The 19,759-nt window shown below is 35.4% G+C and overlaps 1 protein-coding gene across 3 annotated transcripts in view; it reads left to right on the top strand.

Moving 5' to 3' along the window:
• The window catches only part of MINDY3 (MINDY lysine 48 deubiquitinase 3), a 47,544-nt gene that overhangs the window by 8,005 nt on the left and 19,780 nt on the right, over positions 1 to 19,759 (top strand). For all 3 annotated transcript variants that reach the window (XM_085227348.1, XM_085227349.1, XM_085227350.1), the window contains exons 4-10: positions 238 to 411; positions 4,113 to 4,164; positions 5,574 to 5,688; positions 6,184 to 6,257; positions 6,683 to 6,762; positions 11,418 to 11,488; positions 12,442 to 12,522. In XM_085227348.1, the coding sequence (XP_085083474.1) occupies positions 238 to 411; positions 4,113 to 4,164; positions 5,574 to 5,688; positions 6,184 to 6,257; positions 6,683 to 6,762; positions 11,418 to 11,488; positions 12,442 to 12,522 (647 nt within the window). The remainder of the gene's footprint in view (positions 1 to 237; positions 412 to 4,112; positions 4,165 to 5,573; positions 5,689 to 6,183; positions 6,258 to 6,682; positions 6,763 to 11,417; positions 11,489 to 12,441; positions 12,523 to 19,759) is intronic.

Consider the following 19,759-nt stretch of genomic DNA (forward strand, 5'->3'; position numbering starts at 1 on the left):
AAATACTTGACTGACTGAAATCTATTACTAAAACAGGGAATAGGTTAGAAATTGTATTAAAACATGTTTCTCTAAAGATAGCTTTATGATTCTTTGGTCCAGTATTATCACAGAGTAGTCAGCATTAATAAGTTAAAGTTAACTTACGTAATTGTTTAGAGTATAAAAAAATACTAGGAGCATATATAAGATATTGATTAACAGCAGTTGAACTCATGTAGGTTTCTGATCTTTCAGAAGTAGAGCAGAAAAACCTTCTCTGTCACACATTATGTGATATTTTGGAAATGGCTTGCTCTGATAACTCTGAGTCGTACTCTCTGGCAACATGGATAAGAGGAAAAACAACTGAAGAAACTGCTAGTATTTCTGAAGGTCCTGCAGAATCCAGTCGTCAAGAGGAACAACCTTGTAAGATGTATTTCTGTTCTAAATTCTCTATTACTTAGTAAAGTATTATGTTTTTAAGGATCTTTTGCTTCTTATTAGTGTACAGATGAGGTTTTCACCTTTGTAATTCCATTAGTGGTAGTGGATATTTGTCTGCTTTAATTAGGCATTAATCCTTTTTGTGAAAGGCATATGGTTTATTAGAGAGGGTTATTAGAGAGGTTATTCTCTTGAGTTTGAGGAATTTGCACGAACTTTCAGGTTTGTTTTCATAATTTAAGGCCTTTTTCTTTTAATTTGGAAAAAAAAGGCATGCTTTCTGACACCAGAGAAATATTTTAACTGGCCATTTGTAGCTGTATTTCATAAGAGCTTTTACAAGAAACTCTTCAAAGCTGAATTGGTTTTAAAATATCCTGGATTCCGTTAGGGAAAAGTAGCATTCTTCCCTTTGTTTGCTTCCATGTGATACCGGAGCAGCTTAATCAAATGACCTTTTAGTAGACTAACAGCCTATTTTGTAGGTTAGAATTTTTCCTTTACCTACTTTATTCAAATGTCTTGATTTCTTCAGTAGTTACTGAACATCTCCTGTTACATTGATATGACATCAAGTCGTATGTAACTATTATGGTTCCAGTGATTTGGAAATTTTTTTGTGTGCACGTGATCATTGAGATGTATTTATTAATCATTAATAGGGGATACCTAACATGTTAAAAGTTAAGCTTCTTTTTCTTTTAGTTTTTGTTCTCAATGTGCCCTTTGAGAAGTATGAAAAGCTCTTCACATGAGAACATGCTTACAAAGGTGCCATCTTTTGACGGAAGGTATCTGTCATTCACCACTTTGTGACATAATTACAAAGTAAGAACTGTACAAGTAGATTTGTATGTGTGAAGCTAGCTACAGCAATTAGTAGTGCTGGAGCTCTTTATGGCACAAGTCATCTTCATCTGCTGTCAAATGCTTCATGTGTTTTAGAGGGCTTAAGTGATAATTTTACTTAATTGGGGAAAAAAAGTCACCACATGTAAGTTCCAAAGTGAGCTACATTTTATAAAGAAAAAATACTACACAGGAAGTTGTATCTGCAACTCTTCTGCATTTAAAAACAAAAAAAAAAATCTTCCTTTGACAGTTGAAGTGCTTGTAACTTCGAAATTCCTAATTTTGGCTGCTTTTCCACATGTCTATGAAGCTCTTGCTCATATTATGACTTTTCATTTGAAGAAAAAGTAAAGCAGACCCTAGTTATTAATAGTTTCTTACTTCCTTTTGGGTTAATATATGGCATTGTTCTGAGGAGCTTTCTGGAAAATGTGTTCAGGAGGTCTTTTTAAGCACAAACTCTCTTTTTATCCTCAATGTTAACAATTAATGAACTAGTCAGTTCTATCTGCGTTTTTCCTGATTCTCTACAAGTTCTGCCTGCCTTTGTCCTTAATACCCTAGACTGCACTCACTATGAGCAGTATGCTTTTGTCATGACCGTTGATCTCCTTGACCGCTCATATTCTAAAAGAACTATTCTACATTCCTGCTAGAGCATGAATGTCCCTGTTTTACGTACCCTGCAGTTCAATCAGTATTTTAATTTTACATCATATAATGTTATATATTCCCTGATTTAAGATGTACTTGTTAGTGCTTTCTTTTTAAAATCCTGCTGTTTAACTAAAAAAGAATTTCAGCTTCTGCCTGGTTAGCCTAGGGAGAAAGATATGAGTAAGTAGGTATTGTTAATAATGCAGAGTTCTGTCGTTGCTAGTGCAAAGGAATGAGTTTATTTCTTGCTTAGTTGCTGTAACCAATAAAAATAGAAACTGACATTGTCATAGTTTATGGGATTTGAGAGGTGATGTAGGGTGGCAGAGGAGTCTTAGAGATGCAATTCCTCGTGGCAGACTAGTGCTACTTGGAAATTGAATGTGGGAATAAGTTTTTCAGTAAAACCATGATATATGGAAACTTAAAATGTGGTTAGATGCGGCATGATAGAGTTACCACACTGTAGAATTCCTGTATTACTGTATTTTTCACACAGCTCGTGCTCTATTGCAATTCATACTTTCCCTCTCCACTAAGTACTGTCTTTATAGCTTTGTTTGGGTTATGTCTATCTGCAGTTCTCTTTAGGATTTCTCCTTTCCCTTTGTTTCGAACAGTGCTTCTCTAACCATTTTGATCTGTTCTGTAGTAACAGAATGGAACTGCCTGTAATCTTGGTGTGTGAACAAAACAGGGATTCAAACACACTTACTGAATGCAGTAGCATTTTTCATCTGCTTTTGTGATGTATTCTAGTGATTGTTGTTGGCCATGCATTGGCTGTAGTAGTGCAAGTTCCCAGGTTCAAAGGTTGCTTTATATGGTTTATTCCCTCTAACTTTCTGCCAAAAAGGCATCACCTCTTTGGAAGGGAATCCTTTAGCATTTATAGTCTTCCTTATTAAAATACTTTTGCATTAATTAAAAAGGCTTGGTTCGAAAATTTTCTGCAATGTAGTCTAATATTTTGTTTCATATTTTTCAAAAATATCTTCATCTTTTTAAGTCTAATTTTGTTCTTGGAAACCTAGTTTTTGTGGGGTTTTTGTAGTTGTAATTATGCAAAATATAAAAATAAATCGCTGCCTTGTTTCTGGGGTAGGAAATGAAATTATTCTGCTGCTGGAGAATCAGAATCAGTTGTATTTGTATATGGGCAAACTAAACACACCTTTCAGAATGCAGTCAGAAAAGGGATAAAAAGCCATTACTACAGTTGTGGGAAGAATTGCTCAGTAGTATTAACTCCAATGGCTTCAAGTCTTCAACAAAAATTCTAGGAAGTCATTCAATAGCTAAATGATCAGATATGATTTAAAAAATTAGCGGAGTGGCCTGTATCAGCAAGCTGTTTTGTGTTTTACTCCACTCACAGGTAGACAAAGTACTTAATGGTAAAGGGCACTTGAAGACTTGTACAGTTGTAGTATCTGAATGCTTATCAGAATTTGATCATTACAGAGCTGGCACATCTTTAAAAGTTCATTTCATCTCCCGGCTTGAAAATGTTATGAGGGGGAACAAAGATATAAAGCCTGTGTTGAACTTGGGAAGACACTAAATGCTGTATTTTTTTTTTTTCTTAGAAGTGACACTTGGAGATTATTTAACAATTATTAACAGAAAACAATGGAAAAACCTGTATAAAAATAGAACATGTAGCACTTGAATTCTACTCTTTTTTTGTGATAAATACTGAATTAGTATTAAAAGAGGAAAAATAAGAAACAAATTTCAGTAAAAAGAAAAAATACAGCTTTTCTACATTGATAAAATGACCCAAATAATCATGCTTGCTTTTCTAGGAAATAATACTTACTGACCTGTGAAGTTACACCTGTAGCATGCATATGCTTGATGACTTTGACAGTCATGATTTGTACAAAATCAACAGCTTAGCATTTGACAGATATTTTTGAAAGCTGCACAATCCAGTGGCTTTGTACTTTTAATAAATTGATTACTCCAATTAGAAATACTCACTGATGTGTATGGTGGAATCTTAATGTTGCACTTGATGAGTTTTACACTAACTAGTTAAAAAGTGAAAATGTCAAGGGAGGATTAAAAATTAAAAATATAGTTAAAGCTTGAAAGAATACTAGCTTGCTGTGTGTATCTTGTGTCATTTTTTGCCATGTGTAGTGCTGAAAAGTGTCTCTTGTGTATAGCTGCCTTGGCTGTGGAAGAGCTTGGCTTTGAGCGATTTCATGCATTAATTCAGTAAGTAATATGTTGTAACATTTAAAATACAATATTTTGAAGTAACACTAATATTCATAGCCCTGGAGGGGCTTTGTTGAAGAACTTCTTGCGTGTTACACGTCAGGTTAAATTTGCATTTCAAATTTCAGTTTGGGGGTTTGGATTTTTATGTTGATTTTTTTTTTGTTTATTTTGCATTTTCAGTTTGAAATTGAATATTATCTTGAACAAAAGAATTTGACTTAAAACTGGAGCAGTGTAATAACGTGGAATTGCTGAATAAACACAGCTAGTTAAGATTCATATTGAATTAAGTTTAAGATCTCTAATACTTACATGAACTGAAATAACTGCTGGTTATTGTCTTCAGTACTAATAATAGGTTGAAGGAACAAGCTATAGTTGCATAAAGAAAGAAGAGGACAGCATTACAATTTCTGTTACTTTATCTAATCCAAACACTTATTTGTTCCCCAATCCCAGTTTATAAATTATTGATACCCATTTTTATATTTCACAGTCTGTCTCAATGGAAGTTAAAGCCTTTTCTCTGTCTTTTGAGCAAGTTGAGCAATGGATTTCATGACTTTGCCTTGACGATTTAAATTTTTCAAGTGTTGGCCAGAGCAAACTCGCATATGGGTGTACTTCTTGAAATGTACAGATAAGCAGAGAACTTGATCTAGTTTGAGTTACTCAACGAAAGCTAATATTTGTGTTCTGGAAAGCAGTGTTCAGCTGTTAATTTCCCAAGAGAGGCCAAGTGTATTACTTCACTGCAATCTGATGGAACTCTTCCTTTCTCCAATTTTTAGTTTACTTTTTATTTTTAAATACAAGATCACTTGGTGTTACGTAATCATCCAGGCAGCATCCAGGTATTTTCCCAAATGTGGACATACCACTTCGAATGTTGTTCTTTTTCTTTTTTTTTTTCCGAAAGCTGAAATCTAATAATTTCAAATTCTCAAGGTAAATGTAGTAATTACTTCTAAAGGCTTTTTACTTTTTACCTAGTGATATTTTTCTCCACCATTTATGATCTGAAGATCTGTCAGTACAGTGTGTAGTGCAAACTTTATTCTGGGGCACATGGTCTATCATAATTTCAGTAACATTTAGTAGAATTCCTGGTTCAAGCTACTCAACTTGTTCACAAATATACATGACTTTAACTTGCTGATTGTGTATAAAATTTACGTTTTTACACCTTGCTCCAGATTTATCATCATCTTGTGGGTAAATACTAATGACTCTGTGGCAATTATGATAACTACAGAACAACTGCTGTGTGTATAACACTAGTTGTAGGCTGTTGTACTTGGACATCTTCATGTTAGGTTTCTTAGTATGTCTTGCTTGTGCTTCATGACACTGTTCTATTTCATCTCAATAGATTCTTTTTTTCTGTTGCTTTTTGTCTTTAGCAAACGTGCATTCAAAAGCTTCCCTGAGCTGAAGGATGCAATTTGGGATCAATATTCAGTGTGGACAAACAGATTTGGAGTATTACTCTTTCTGTACTCTGTGATACTGACAAAGGTTTGTGGGTTGTTTGATTATTGTGTGCCTTCATTAGCAGAATGTTTGGTCATGTAACCCTTTCTCTATAAAAACGGTGAACACCTGAAGTCAGCTGATGAATCTAAGTGGATAGAATAGTATCTTCACTCACGCTGCATTTCATATGCAGCGTAAAAATATGAAAAGTTCCATCCCTGGTTTGTTTTTTTCCTCTTACTTATCTGGGATAATTACAGATTTTGGAAACATCCTTCCTTGTATATACCTGGTATCAGGAGAAATGAGTGTGTTTTGGTTTCTTTTCATTACATAAGAACATCAGCCTCCCTATAGCATTGTTTCACTACTGCATTATCTTGCTTTGTGGTTCTATTTGCTGTCATGAGAAATAAATGTGTTCATGTGTCAGTTAATATGATATCAGCCTCCTAATGTTTTCGGATTACGTTCTGTTGTTGTAAATGTTGCTGTTCAATCCTGAAAAGAGCAAAAACACTTGTTATGTTTCTGCAGGGTACTGAAAACATAAAAAATGAAATCGAGGATGCAACTGAGCCATTGATAGATCCTGTTTATGGTCATGGAAGGTAAGTTGGAAAAGGTGTGGTTGCTGCTACGTAAAATAGAGAAATGTGCTCATTTTTTAAGAAATTATTGGCATTATTAGAACGATTCAATCACAACTTTACAATAAGTAAAAGCAACAATTATAGCATATCTGTTTGCACTGCTTATTCCCTGTTGTGAGTTATGAGGAAAGATATGTTAATGCTGAGTTTTCAAAGGAAGAATTTTCATATTCAGGGCTACATTTTTATATCAAATCATTTGATGGAATGAGTTGGAATCGTATTAGTTTGCTGAATTACAAATACGCTGTAATTTTTTTTAAAATATAAGATATCTGCTCAGCTGCCTAAATTATAAAATATTTTTTCATTTGTTAAATGTAACTACTTTTTAAGAAGTAACTTATGTCCGTTTTAATAGGCTATTTCTTTTTATTATGTAGCCAAAGTTTGATTAACCTCCTGTTGACGGGGCATGCTGTTTCTAACGTGTGGGATGGAGACAGAGAATGTTCAGGAATGAGTAAGTTGATTATGCTTGTTCATAATTTTTTTTATACTATGAGATGCTCTCCTACACATTTGGAATACCATGTATTTCTGCTTTGATTTCTCCTTGTTTCTGTTCTTTGATTTAAGCAGACATGTAATGAAAATAAAACATACTTGCACAAAATCACTGATGTTGATATCAGTGATTGTCAGCTACAGACTGAGATGGTAAGATACCTGATGACTTGGATCATGGAATGGCATGCAGTTTCAGCAAGTCATGAAGATATGCTTGTGGACTGGAGGCAGGCTACTATTCAGGGTGACTTCATCAGGCTAGATAAATGAGCTGTTGGGAACCTCATGAAATTCATCCAGGGCAGATGGAATAAGCCTGTGCACAAGCATTAGCGAGCACTGAGCAAGTAGTTTTTTAGAAAATAGCCTGAACATGTGAATAGCAGCTTGCACATGAGTCATCAGAGTATGTCCTTCTGAAGGTACAGCAGCATCTTAGGCTGCATTAGGAGGAGTCTAGCCAGAAGTGATGTTTCCCTCTATTTGACACTGGAGCTTTCTGTCCCATTTTGGTCTCCCCAGTGTGAGGGAGGCGTTGACAAAGTTAAGCAAATCCAGTGGAGGACCATGAAGATAAGTGGGGCTGAGCACATGGTGTACAAGTAGAGGTGGAGGGAGTGCTTTTCTTTCATTCTAAGAGGTGAATGCAATGCAGGGAGCTTGTTGCTGTCTATGACTGTCTTATGGGAGGTGTTGGGGAAAACAGAGCCTGACTCTTTTTGGAGGTGTGTAGTGGAAGAACAAGAGTCTATGACCAGAAGCTGTAACATGGAAACTCCATCTCAAACTCCAGGGAAATAACTTCTCCCAGGAGAATGGTCAAATGCTGAAACAGGTTGCCTGGGATAGGTTGTGGAATCCCATCCGTGGAGATGCTCAGAACTCAACTGGCCGCAGCTTTCTGCAGTCTCTGATCTAGTTGGGCCTGCATTGAGTAGGTGTTTGGAGTAGGTGTCCTCTAAAGATCACTTTCAGTGTGAATTATTCTGTGGTTCTACCATGCCTTGTTACAAGTACTTACTGATTCTTTTACTGATGTGCTGGTACTTGTCCAGATACTCGTTTGTTTTGTGTTGTTTTTTTTTTTCCCTTGATGTCTTCCTAAGTATTGCATTACTGTGATTTTTTTTTTTGTTTTGTTTAATTTTCTTTATTTCTTATGAAGAGAAGATGGTCTTAAAGCAATAATTGCTTTGAATTCTAAAGGTGTTCATCTTTTCTCCCATACTGCTACGAAGTACATCTCAGGTTCATCAGTATATATTTCACAAGGATTTCCTGTAATGTAAGTCATTGCTGAAAATACTGACTTAGGATAGGTTCATATTAGTCTTCATTCAAAATCTGAATTGAAATGCACTGGTTTTACAATGAACAGTTAGTGTAATCTCCTTTGAGACTTGTTAGACTTCTACTTGATTACGATTCCATGGAGGCTGTACTTTTGCATCAGGCTTGTCAGAATGTCATTTGGGTATTGTAGCACTTTTCTTCACTAGGCTTCTTTCCAGGGCATTAAGATTGGATTACTGTGGTTTATTATTGATGAGTCTATACTGGCTGTTCTTTGATTTTGATCATTCTCCTGCATGCATATTGATTACTGTTGCAAGATTATTTGGAGGTTAAAATCGTCCTTTGTTCAGGGTTTTTCTTTTTGGCATTTTTGTTGTTTCTGTTAAGTACCCTACCTTATTTTTTCTTTTCTAGTCTCCGGACACCTCCTTTCTCTTTGATATATAAGGTAATAAATAATTTTCCCAGGCATATTTTATCTAGCTAGAGGTTGATATGAGGAGTTTCATTAGGATCTGCAACCTTGATGTGTCTGTCTTAACTATTTTTAAAATCTTGCAGTTCTTTCCCTCCTTTATCTTTCAGATTATATTTCTGAGAGACCTTATTCATTAGTACTCCAAGATGGAAATCTTTTTCTAAGAATACTAAACTCTTATCTGTTATTTTTTTTCTCAGAACTATCTGCATAATTGTAGAAAGGTACAGAGTAGTATTTTAAGAGACAAATATGACAGTTGTTATTCATTTGTCTGTTCTTCGTTCATCAAGTAATTTTGGACATAGCTAAAGTCAAATTTTGCATCTGGCATTTTAGCAGAGGTTCTCACGAGTTTCATGACAAGTGAGAACTGCCAGAGACAGACAGGCAACGCACACAAAAAAAAGGGGAATTACTGCCTCCCATAGGAGTGACTGTGTTTAAAAGTGCTTTGTTGCCTCTTGCTTGGTTAGTCAACACGTGTGCTGGTAGTGTAACTGCTCTGCCTATGCAGCCTTCCTAGGCTGATGGTAAGGGAATAATGGAAATCAAGAGAAGGTGTTGTAGGGAAGCAGGGAACAGGAAATATAGCAAAGGACTGGAAGTAGAAGTAGTTGAAGTTATTGTTTGAAGAGGTTCTGAATACAGAAATCCTTGAAATCTTTTTCTTATTTTTACATTCTGAGTTATATGGCATCTGTGTTTTTGCCTCAGCTATCCAGCTTATTTTCAGTTCAGTATTTTAAGTCCAAAACTTTATTGATGTTAGAGTGAGGTTCCTGTTGTTTCCAAGAACAGGAGGAAACACAGCAATTTAATATGGAAAAAATGAAATGCTGTAATCTTTTTTTTTTTTTTTTTTTTGAAATAGTACCAAGAATTTGTGATGTTTTGGTCCATCACTAGGTGGTAGTATTCTGATACTGTTTGTAACAGTCTCATTAAATTTTGAAATCATCATTAGTTTTTGCCTGAACTTCCTTTAAAGGTTCTGATTTTCTTCCTTTTTAGAAATTTGCTTACATTTGCAAAAACTTTAAAAAAGAAAAATCTAACTTTCTGACCAGAGGCATACATACTTGATTTTGTAGATGATGATGTTTGGTGTTACCATAAGGTCTCTTCAAGATTTCTACTTCCTTCTGCATGGAGAGGATATGTGCAAGGTTTAAGTTTGAGCTAGTGCTGCTAGTCTCCCTTTGTGTGCTCTTATGCAGCTTAACAGCGATTTTTGTTTGTCTCTCTTCACTGTTGGCTGATTGTGAAGTGAGAGTTTCTTCTAACCTAATAGCTTTCAGATACATGGTCTGTTTAGCTTGATTACTGGTTACTTAGGATATTCATACTCTGCTGCTACTGTCATGGTTAGAATGGTTGAAGTTGTGAGGCTCTTCTGCAGGTTGTATGGTCCAACCCCCTGCTCAAGCAAAGATGCCTAGAGCATGTTGCCTGGGACCATGTTCAAACAGCTTTGGAATGTATACAAGAAGGAATACTCTGCCACATCTCTGGACAACCTGTTAGTTATAACATGAATCATTATTTTCTGAATAGTAAATGTTACTCCTTGCATTCCTCTTCCTTGCATTCTGTTTCTTTGTTTATCAGACTGAACTTTACTGATTTTTAACTAATTTTTTTCCAAATAAATCTTGTGTTAAAATTATTTCCTTAATATAGTGTTATTTGTTTCCCTCCGTATACGTATTAGTGTTATTTAACCATAGACGCTGTTCCCTAGTTTGAAGGATCTTGAGCTCTCTCTTGCCTGTGGCTCAAATGAAGGATGAATTGTCTAAACATACTGCAGTTTATAGCAGCGCAGTTTTAAGTCAGTGAGAAAATGGAGTTTTGAAAGGTAACATCTATACAATCTCACATGTGAAGATTGATCTGAAACTATGCTTTCAAGGGTTAAGAATTATAGGCTGCAAAGAGGTCCTTCTACTTGTATAGCTAGCAGCTCTAAAGGAATGAGTTATACTTAGAGTCCACAAAGATATTAAATGAGCTAGTGTTTGTAAGTTTGGTTTTGTTTTTCTTAACAGTGGAGAAAAATAAATCATGTCTATAATGACTGTTATCCACTGCTAGAAAATTCAGTGAGTTAAAGTTCTTGAAGGAAGCATGGCACTGATATTGGTTCACTGTTGAGATGGCATATATGTAAGCCCAGAATTCCTTCAAATCCTTACAATTATGACTGGTTTCTAAGCTTGAATTTGCACTCAAAAAAGCTTCAAAAAAGGCTCTGCAAGTGCTCTTTCAATCAGTACTATGTAAATAGTTCAGCTGTTTTGCCAGCTGTGCGTGCTTGAGGGCTGTATGATAAATGGCAGTTGGTATAGAAAATAAAAGTGAGGGAACAGTTTATTTTTGTACTAACTACTACTATTTACAAAATTCTTATTCAGAATGTGAAATCATTAGGATAAATAAAGCTGTGGAACTCTCCGAAAAAGGGACTGTTAAATATGCATGTGCTCATTCATACATATGTCTGTGGTTTTTTCCCTTTAGAAAAGCTGTTTTTCCCATTATTTTTCAATGTAATTTTAGTGTAATTTACAAGTGTTTCTCCTAATAAATCCAGCAGCATTTGGAAAGAGGCTATCGACAGCAATCTTCATCCAAACACACCTATTTGGTTCTTATTCCTTTGTGAGGGTGAAATTATTAAACTCTTGTCTTTTTTATTTTACTATAACTTATGTTTTCTGAAACTGCATGACTTTTAAAAACTGTTACTTAACCAATTTTGAGAGCAAGAGAATGTCATTTAAAGAAGCTTTGCAGATTTCTCTTTAAGTTTTGGGTTTTGTTTTGAACAGAACTTCTTGGCATACATAAACAAGCAACAGTAGGCTTTCTGACACTGATGGAATCTCTGAGATACTGTAAGGTAAGCTGTTCTCTGTATGATTTAAATTCTTTTGAGTGGTTTGGGCTTTGACAGTATTACTCAAAGCTCCACTTTGAGTGAACGATGAGAGGAGGTGTTACAGCACTCTGAAAGGATGTTCAAATTAAAACTTAGAATAATATTATACTAAAGCAGATATATAAGCAATTGTTAAATTCATCTTACTGGGTAAATGTTGTTTGCTATTTTAAATTAAAATTTTATTGCACCAATTTAAGGTAATTAGAAGCTTATTTTTATTAACTGATATAATGCTTACTGTAGGTTATGTTGATGGTTAAAAAACTTCATGATATCAAGTCCCAGGTTGACTTGCTAATTGTGAGTGTTGCAGTTTTATTGTCCTCTTTTTATGTTGTCACTGTCTTAAAATAAAACAAGCCCTGAACGCGGGTGGTAAAACTACTATGAAATGTATTCTGAATCGGAAAGATTCAAGATACAGGTTTTATTTTGTGTATTTATTTGTATACATCTAAATGCTACTGAAGTACAACTTGATCCACGTCATATTGACTGATGCTCTCATTTATTAATTAAACAGCAATTCTGAATCAGTATATTCAAAATCAGCTTGTAAGTCAGGTGGACTTCTGCCTCATTTTTGTATCTGATTGTATTATTGTTAGACACAGGAGTAGTTATTCCTGTGCATTTTCAAGGATGTCTCCAAGGTTGAAATACTTGATATTGATGATATCACTTTCCCAGTGATGTCATCTTTCAGTTAGCATAAGTTGCATTGTTTTCCAAGTCAAACAGGAATCGGCGATGTACACAGTAACTGTTACATTATTTTTTATTTTCCTGAGCATTTAATATTAGTTCTCAAAGCATTTGGGTCTTCACAAACTGATTTGTTATTAGCTTGATCACTATTTTGATGAGATTTCTGGGTTTGCTTTGTGACTCTTGATTTCATTGCACATTAGGTTGGCTCCTATTTGAAATCTCCAAAGTTTCCAATCTGGATTCTCGGCAGTGAAACACACCTCACAGTCTTTTTTGCCAAGGTATGTTGGATGTGGGTGTTTTTTTGTTTGTTCTTTTTTTTGTAACCTCAGGCTTTTTTATATAACCTTAAACAGACAAATCTACATAAATCCAAAGTTCAGATGTTACTACAACATGAATTTCAAGGCTGTAATATAAAATATGGTTGCCAAATCTGTTAATTAAGCCTTCCCTTGAAGGCAGACTTGTTGAAATGGTTTAATGATATCTGTTAAACTTTAATGAAGCCTTTTGTTCCCAGCTTAATTCACTGGGGGAGGAAAAGAGGTGTGATTTAGAACACCGTAATTGTGATATACACTGTCTTAAATTGTGGTGGTGCAAGAGAGATTCACTATTGATTCCTGTTAACGAAAACACTGTCAGAAAGATTAAACTGATTTTTAATCTGTAACCATACATATATTTGTTCTTCCTTAAAATAGATAGAGGTCTGTTACAATAATTCCTTACATTTATTCTAACCTATACTAGTGGCAATCTGTGGAACATACAAAATACCTTATGCATAAGTCAGTTTAAAATCTTAGACCAGAGCTTCTGAACAGGCAGTTCTGAATTTCAGTTGTCTGAATATTCTTTCTCCTTCTACTCTGTGGCCATAAGAAAAATCTATGTTCTGTTTTGCCTGCTTATTTTCTGCGTTACTATCTCTCTAAACAATCTTTTCTAGTAGTTTTATTTCAATTTTGAAAAATTTCTCAGAATTATATGAGGTCAGTATAGATACTAAGTTGTAGACATAAAAGAAATGGGCATAATCATTCTATTACACAAATAAGTTATACCTGTGCAGAGTGTTTCATATCTACAGGGACCATTTCCAAGTAGAAATCCATTTTTAATGCTCTCTGTTTTTAATATTGAGGTCTGTTTGAGTTTAAAGTAACTGGGCATCAACATCTAATGTTTCCAGTATAGAATGGCTCATCTTTTCTTGCTGAACCCAACTTGGGCTTAGGAAAACTTCGTCTTGTGTTTAGTATCTTGGGAACTAAAAAGCAGGAAAACGAAGCAACAGAGTCTTCCCAGAATTCTTTTTTTTTCTTATGAAGAAAGGAGGGACCTGAAGGTGTGTTAAAGTTCTAAGAGTACTTTGTGTGTCTGCTGTCACCCTTCCTAAAGTCAAGGACAATCCATTTCAGATGGACATGTCAGCTATGCAGTGGAAATACTGAATTATGTTGACAGTCCATTCTTGTATCAGTTGAATACCTTGCCAAATGGTTGGTCAGTTAGTTGTGTGTGCAGTTGTCTGAATGGTTCTGATACTGAATGTAACTTCTAGCTTGATAGTGAGTTTGAATACACGAGAGAGATTTTCAGAATGGAAAGAGAAAGATGGAGAGAGGAGCCAAAAGCAATTCAGAGTAAGTTTGGACAAAAACAAATACGGCTTAATTCTCTGAAGCAAGTGATTTATAGAAGCCTAAATCCTTATGCATATATGGAACATAAGCAATTAATAAGCAGTTCATTAATCACTATTGTGATATTGTTAAGTGAGTAATTGGGCAAAGAAATGCAGAAAGGCAATTTTTGTGTTTGCAGTAAACAGTTTCTTCATTGTTCTCTTGGGGATCTTTATTGAGCACGCGGGTTCAAAAACAAAAAAGTTTTACTCAAGTTCTGTGTACCATCCTACAGTCAAAGAAAAATGACAGTTGTTCTTTAAAACTCAGTTGCTTCCTTAAGATTTTACATTTCATATCAAGTGCAGCAATAAATACTGTCTTCTTCATGGTGAAACGAAAGATATCCACTCTGGTTTTCTGTCTCAGAACACTTTGAATACTGAAAGCATAATAGACTGCTGTTGCTGTCTACCAGAATACTAAGTCTGAACTCTTCTGCTCTAGCTGTGACTTTCAGAGAGATGTTTGGCCAGACTTTCTAAAATAAATCTAAAATAGTCCATAGCTATACTTAATCTTTTTTTGTTTTCCCCTCTATTTCCGGTAGTTTTTAATAAATGATGAAAGTGTAGCACAGCATCTTTGTGTCAAAATAATAAAAAAAAATGAAATATATAACTGTGGGTAAGTTCTCTTGTAACTGCTGTTGCCTGAGATAGCCTTAAATGATGACAGCTGAGTCAATTCTGAGTTTTAACAGAAGTCTACCAGCAGTTTCCCCCATTTTTAATGGTATTTGAAATAATGAAGATTTTATTCTATCTACTTGTTTTTCATCACTTCTTCAGGATTGTCAAAATTCATTCTGGATGTACGGAAGTGTTATTGGCCTCATTTTATTACAAGGAATTGGTGGTACGAAGAAATGATGGGGAAAAACTTAATTTCTTCCTTAACACTGCAATTTTGATTGAAGTACATTTTATGACAGAAAAAAATTAATAGTTTTTTCCTCCTGGACCTTAGCTGATCTGTCTCCAGGCATGAAGTTATTTACAGCTAGATATTTTTGAGGCCATCCTGCAGTCAGAATAAGTTGCAGTGCAGTAGATGATGTATTGTACAGACTATGGAAACGTAAGAATACCCATCATGTTTCCTGCTTTTCAAAGAAAGCGTCCCTGTGTTGCTGTGTTGGGTCTGTTCTTAGAGTTTTTTCTTTTCCTAACTTGGATTGCTGTAATCTATTCCCCATGTTTTTGGGGCCTAAATTGGTTTTGGGGCATTTCTGTAGTATCCTCAATAACATAATCTCTCAGGGGGAAAAAAAGGCATTTACTTCTCTTCCTAAACAATCTTTTTAATCAAAACACTGTAGAACAACTGAGCAAACACTGACATTGCTGTAGTAGAATTCTGAATTTGGGTCAATGGTTTTTGCCAGAACTGTGCTTAAGAGAAGCGTTACAGCGTATGGCGTTAGCTTCAAAATGTTAACATAAAATGTCACTGGCCATGAAAGAAAATAAGATGCATGTGGAAAAATCCTGTCATTACTTTTGTACTGTTCAAAAGTAACCAAATAAATCACTAGAGAAGAAATCAGAATCAGATTTTTGAAGAATTCCATGTCAGGATGTAGTTGCATAGCATGTAGTTCCTGAATCTCCAGTTTCTCTGATTAAGTGGAAGTGTACTGAGCAGGATTGTCCAGATATCTGGTAAAAGGAATATAGATGTGTAAGGCAGTGGCAGGAAAAGCTGCTGGACTGTAACAGGATTTTGGTTTTGTGTTGCTGATTAAGAGCAGAGAGGCAGGTGCTGCTCTGTTCTTGACAATAGCCCTGATCAAATTAGCTGTGAGTTTTCAGATGTACATATCAGCTGTACATTTCTGAAAGGGAAAAAGAAAAAAAAAAAAAAAATTTTAAAGTGAATTTTAGGGCAGAGTGTTCCCTGTGGTATCTGTGGGCCTATTCTACCGGTTGAGTTACACTTCATAGTATAAATACTGTTGTTCAACAAGTGACTTTAATTTGTTCTAAATAATGCATAGTTCACAAGGGATGCTTTGTCCAAATAGTTTCTTAGGATAAAGGCCAAGTTTCTTTAGTAGTCTCACAGTTGGAAAGGGGCACCTCAAAATAAAATACTTCTGTAAGTTATCTACTCTTCCAGCTTTGCAAGATCACAGAGCATGACTGTGAAACCTTATTCTGCTTTTTGCAGAGCTACTCCAATTAAATTGTTCCTATTACAGATGTGTATTTGTCTGAGAATGTGCACTTCTGATCCATTCCATTGTTTGTTGTTTGGGAGGTTTTCTATGGAGAAATCTGTGTTTTTTTTTTTCATCCATATAAATAATTCACCACTATTTACCAAAGTAAACTCTAGGTGGTTTTTTTGTTTGTTTCTTTTTTATTTGGTGGAATGACGTTTTCAGGTGAAGTGTTTCCTTGCTGCAGCATTGTGTGTAGAGGAAATGTGGAAAAAAACAGTGAAGGCACTGCTTAATAACCTTTATTTGTGCTATGTTGGACCATGTTGTTTCAGTTAGTGCTTTTGTCCACATTACAGTTTAAGGATGCCTATGCTTTTCTATAAAAGTTTAGAGGAACTTAACCTCAAAGCAGTGTTGATTCAAAGGCTTACTTAACTTTGTAGTTAATTATACTGTAGCTTTCTAAATGAGAATGTGAGAACCTGACTTGAAGCACATAAAAGGGCAGGGAGGGGAACACTGCAGTAAAAGAGACTGATGCATTTGTGTATATTTGCAGATATGTTTTTAATGAAGCTAAGTTCCACAAAGTGACGATGGCTGTATTTTCTCTAAATCTGAAGCACTATCATTTTTGAAGTCTCCATATTTCTAGTTCTTGTTTCTTTTGTTAGAAATAAAAATTGTTTCTTTAACTGGAGATAGTTTTCATAAGAAACCTTAACAACTACATTGTTTTGGGCACTCTTCAGGAGAACTACTTCTCCTTTCTTTTATTTTCTGTTTTTCAGGCTATTGCAAGTAGCAGCCAGTTATCATTGCTGCAAGTAAAAAAGCATGTCTGTCTCCTCTTATTTTTATTAAATCTCGACTTCGTCTATACTAAAAAATAATAATAATAATTTGTGGAGAAATAATTGAAGCTCCTCAGAATGGCTATACCAACTTCTTGCAGGAAACATTCTTTTTCATGAATCCTGCATGAGATTTGGGAAGGAAGAAAAGGTTGAGGAGAAGCTGGGCATATCTTCTGCAGTCCTAGAGAAGACATGAAAGGCAAACTTTTTTCCCACCTTTCTGGTAGTGCTTCAGGCATGCAGAGTACAGCAGAAAGGTTGATTGAAATAAGGTGTGTTCTCAGGTCTACGATAGGCAGGTGGGTCTGAACAACAGAAATAGGTTAGAGCTAGAGGACATCATTGCACTGTAAGAAATCCCATGAAAGATGTTAGCTAAATCACATCCTAAAGACTATGATTACCACATACGCTATTGTGTCCTAAATCAAAAGTCCAAGAGGCTGTGCTAAAATTTTCAGGTGGATCTGACTTGGATTTTCTGGCCTTAGCATTGGTGATTCAAGTCCTCACAAAGTTGGGTAGGACTGTGTTTTTTTTGAGTCTTTGCAAGAAGAAAGGAATGTAATACGTTGGCAAAGAATATAAGCAAGAAAAGGAAAGGTATCACTTTTGAGTCCATGGTTATATGATTGACTTTTATCAAGGCTGGAGTACAGTAATATACTCAGACATGTTGAGGAGATTGCTTTAAGCACGATCTGGTGTTGTTCCAGCTCAGGAGGTTGAGTAGTAAAAAAGTTGGTGTCTTTGAACACTGGAGAAACTCATCTGAGTGCTGTGGTAAGTATTTTGATTGTTAGTGGCAAAAACTGTGTTTAGCAATTAGGTCAGGTTTCTGTAACGCTTATGCCGCTCTTGTCAAAAGCACTGTGCATCTCCTGATAAGAGTAGCATTTAGGAGGACTGACTGGTTAGTTAGATTGTGAAGAGGTAACTCAGTCATGGTGTTTGCATTATTTGTTCAGAACAGTGGAAGTACTGACCTTTACATTATGATTTCTCAATAAATTGAGAGAGCTTAAGGCTCCCAATGTTAGTCAAACCAGCTGTTTGGGATTTGCTGTCCATAAGACTTTTTTCTCCATTCATCCTGATTCTCTGACTAATGTCAGCTACTTACCCTTATAAATAAAAATTTCTCAAGCTTTACAAAACTTAACACTCATCCTATTATGTAGTGCTTGACTGTAATCGTTTAAGGACATTGCTCATGCTTGGCTGATACAAACCATGAAATGTAATTATATATGCCCCTAAGCAAATGAGTTCCTTTCAGGAAAAGGCTTTTTGTCTGTCTTTCAGAGAGGAGGTTTCAGTTTTTGTACATGAAATAGATAATATAGGGCAACTTAGATGGTGTTGCTTTTCATGAGTTCATTACTCCAGTTTATGTGTCACAGAATTATTTCTCCTGAAATATTACATGCTTGAATACTTTTTTTGTGCTGAACTAAATGAGGGACTGATTTTATACTGTCTCCTTGCACACGGTTTCCAAGCCTTGATGAAAATGTGTAAAATGAGATGGAAAATAGTTCTAGCACTTCCATTAGGAACTTCTGATTCATTAAAATTTATATCTGATAATTCAAAATAAAGTAGTAGATGTCCCACCTGGAGACCTACCTGTACGACCTGGTGTAGGGAACCTGCTTTGGCAGGCGGTTGGACTCGATCTCTGGAGGTCCCTTCCAACCCCTACAATTCTGTGATTCTGTGAATACTAGTGCTTGTTGCATGAGGCACAATTTCAAAAAGAATGAGGGAAAGATGAAATAGGAAATAAAAGCAGCGCAATATAAGGAATGTTTTGTAGATCCACAAATGGAAAAATGAAGAAACTTTCTGTGACCTGCTAGGCTAGGGAAGTGCTAGGTGCAAGCACTTCCAAATTGAAAAAGTTATGAAGAAAATATACTTGAGTAATGACCATGTATATCACACTACCCATTTTGTGTTCCTTAGTCATTTCAAGTCTATTTAAAATACAGTTAAGAAAAGTGATTCTAACCTAGCAGTTACCTATTTAGTCTGTTTTCCAACTTCCTGCTTCTCTTTAAACCCCATGTTCTGTTTCAGTCTTGAGTTTGCATTTTCAGTTGATTAAGAAATGAACTTTTGTCTGATCTGTAAAATTAGCAACAGGCTGCTAGGAATATATGACTAGGAATATATTTTAGACCTGCGTGGAATTGCCCCCATGAAACAATTGCTTTGCCATAACTTACATGATGCATTGTTTCTGAATGCTATAGCATTTCTAGTGGAATAGATTGTAGTGGATGTATGAAGTTACTGTTGCAGAAAACATGGGACACCTTACAAAAATCATGATATATTTACTGCCATTTGTAGGCAGAGATTTTTATTTCTTCATAATGCAGAGAATGACTTTCATACGTAAACTGAAACTGGGGTTTGAAGAGTGATGGATTGGATCCTACCTCATAAAAGTACTTCCTAGCATCTAGAAGGATGTGTAGCCTTTAGTTTTAGACATGAGCAGTATCTAGTTTGTGTGTCAGTCTGTCTGATTTTTGAGGAAACACATAAGCTTTTCTTTCTGTAGTATGTGCAGAATGTCTTGCAAATGTTAAATGTATCAAGGACGTAGCTGAATAATAAGATTTATAAGTTATAAGTCACTGTATCAAGTAAATTCTGGAAGTCAACACATAGAAACAGGCTGAGAAGATCACTGTATCATTCTGTATCCCTTTTAGGTATGAAACCAATGTTGGTTCCAGCTATATTTGATACAATAGTGAAGACATGGGGGCCTGAGTCATCACATGAT

Source organism: Meleagris gallopavo, chromosome 6 (assembly GCF_905368555.1).
Source record: "Meleagris gallopavo chromosome 6, MGAL_WU_HG_1.1, whole genome shotgun sequence".
Taxonomy (NCBI): Eukaryota; Metazoa; Chordata; class Aves; order Galliformes; family Phasianidae; genus Meleagris; species Meleagris gallopavo.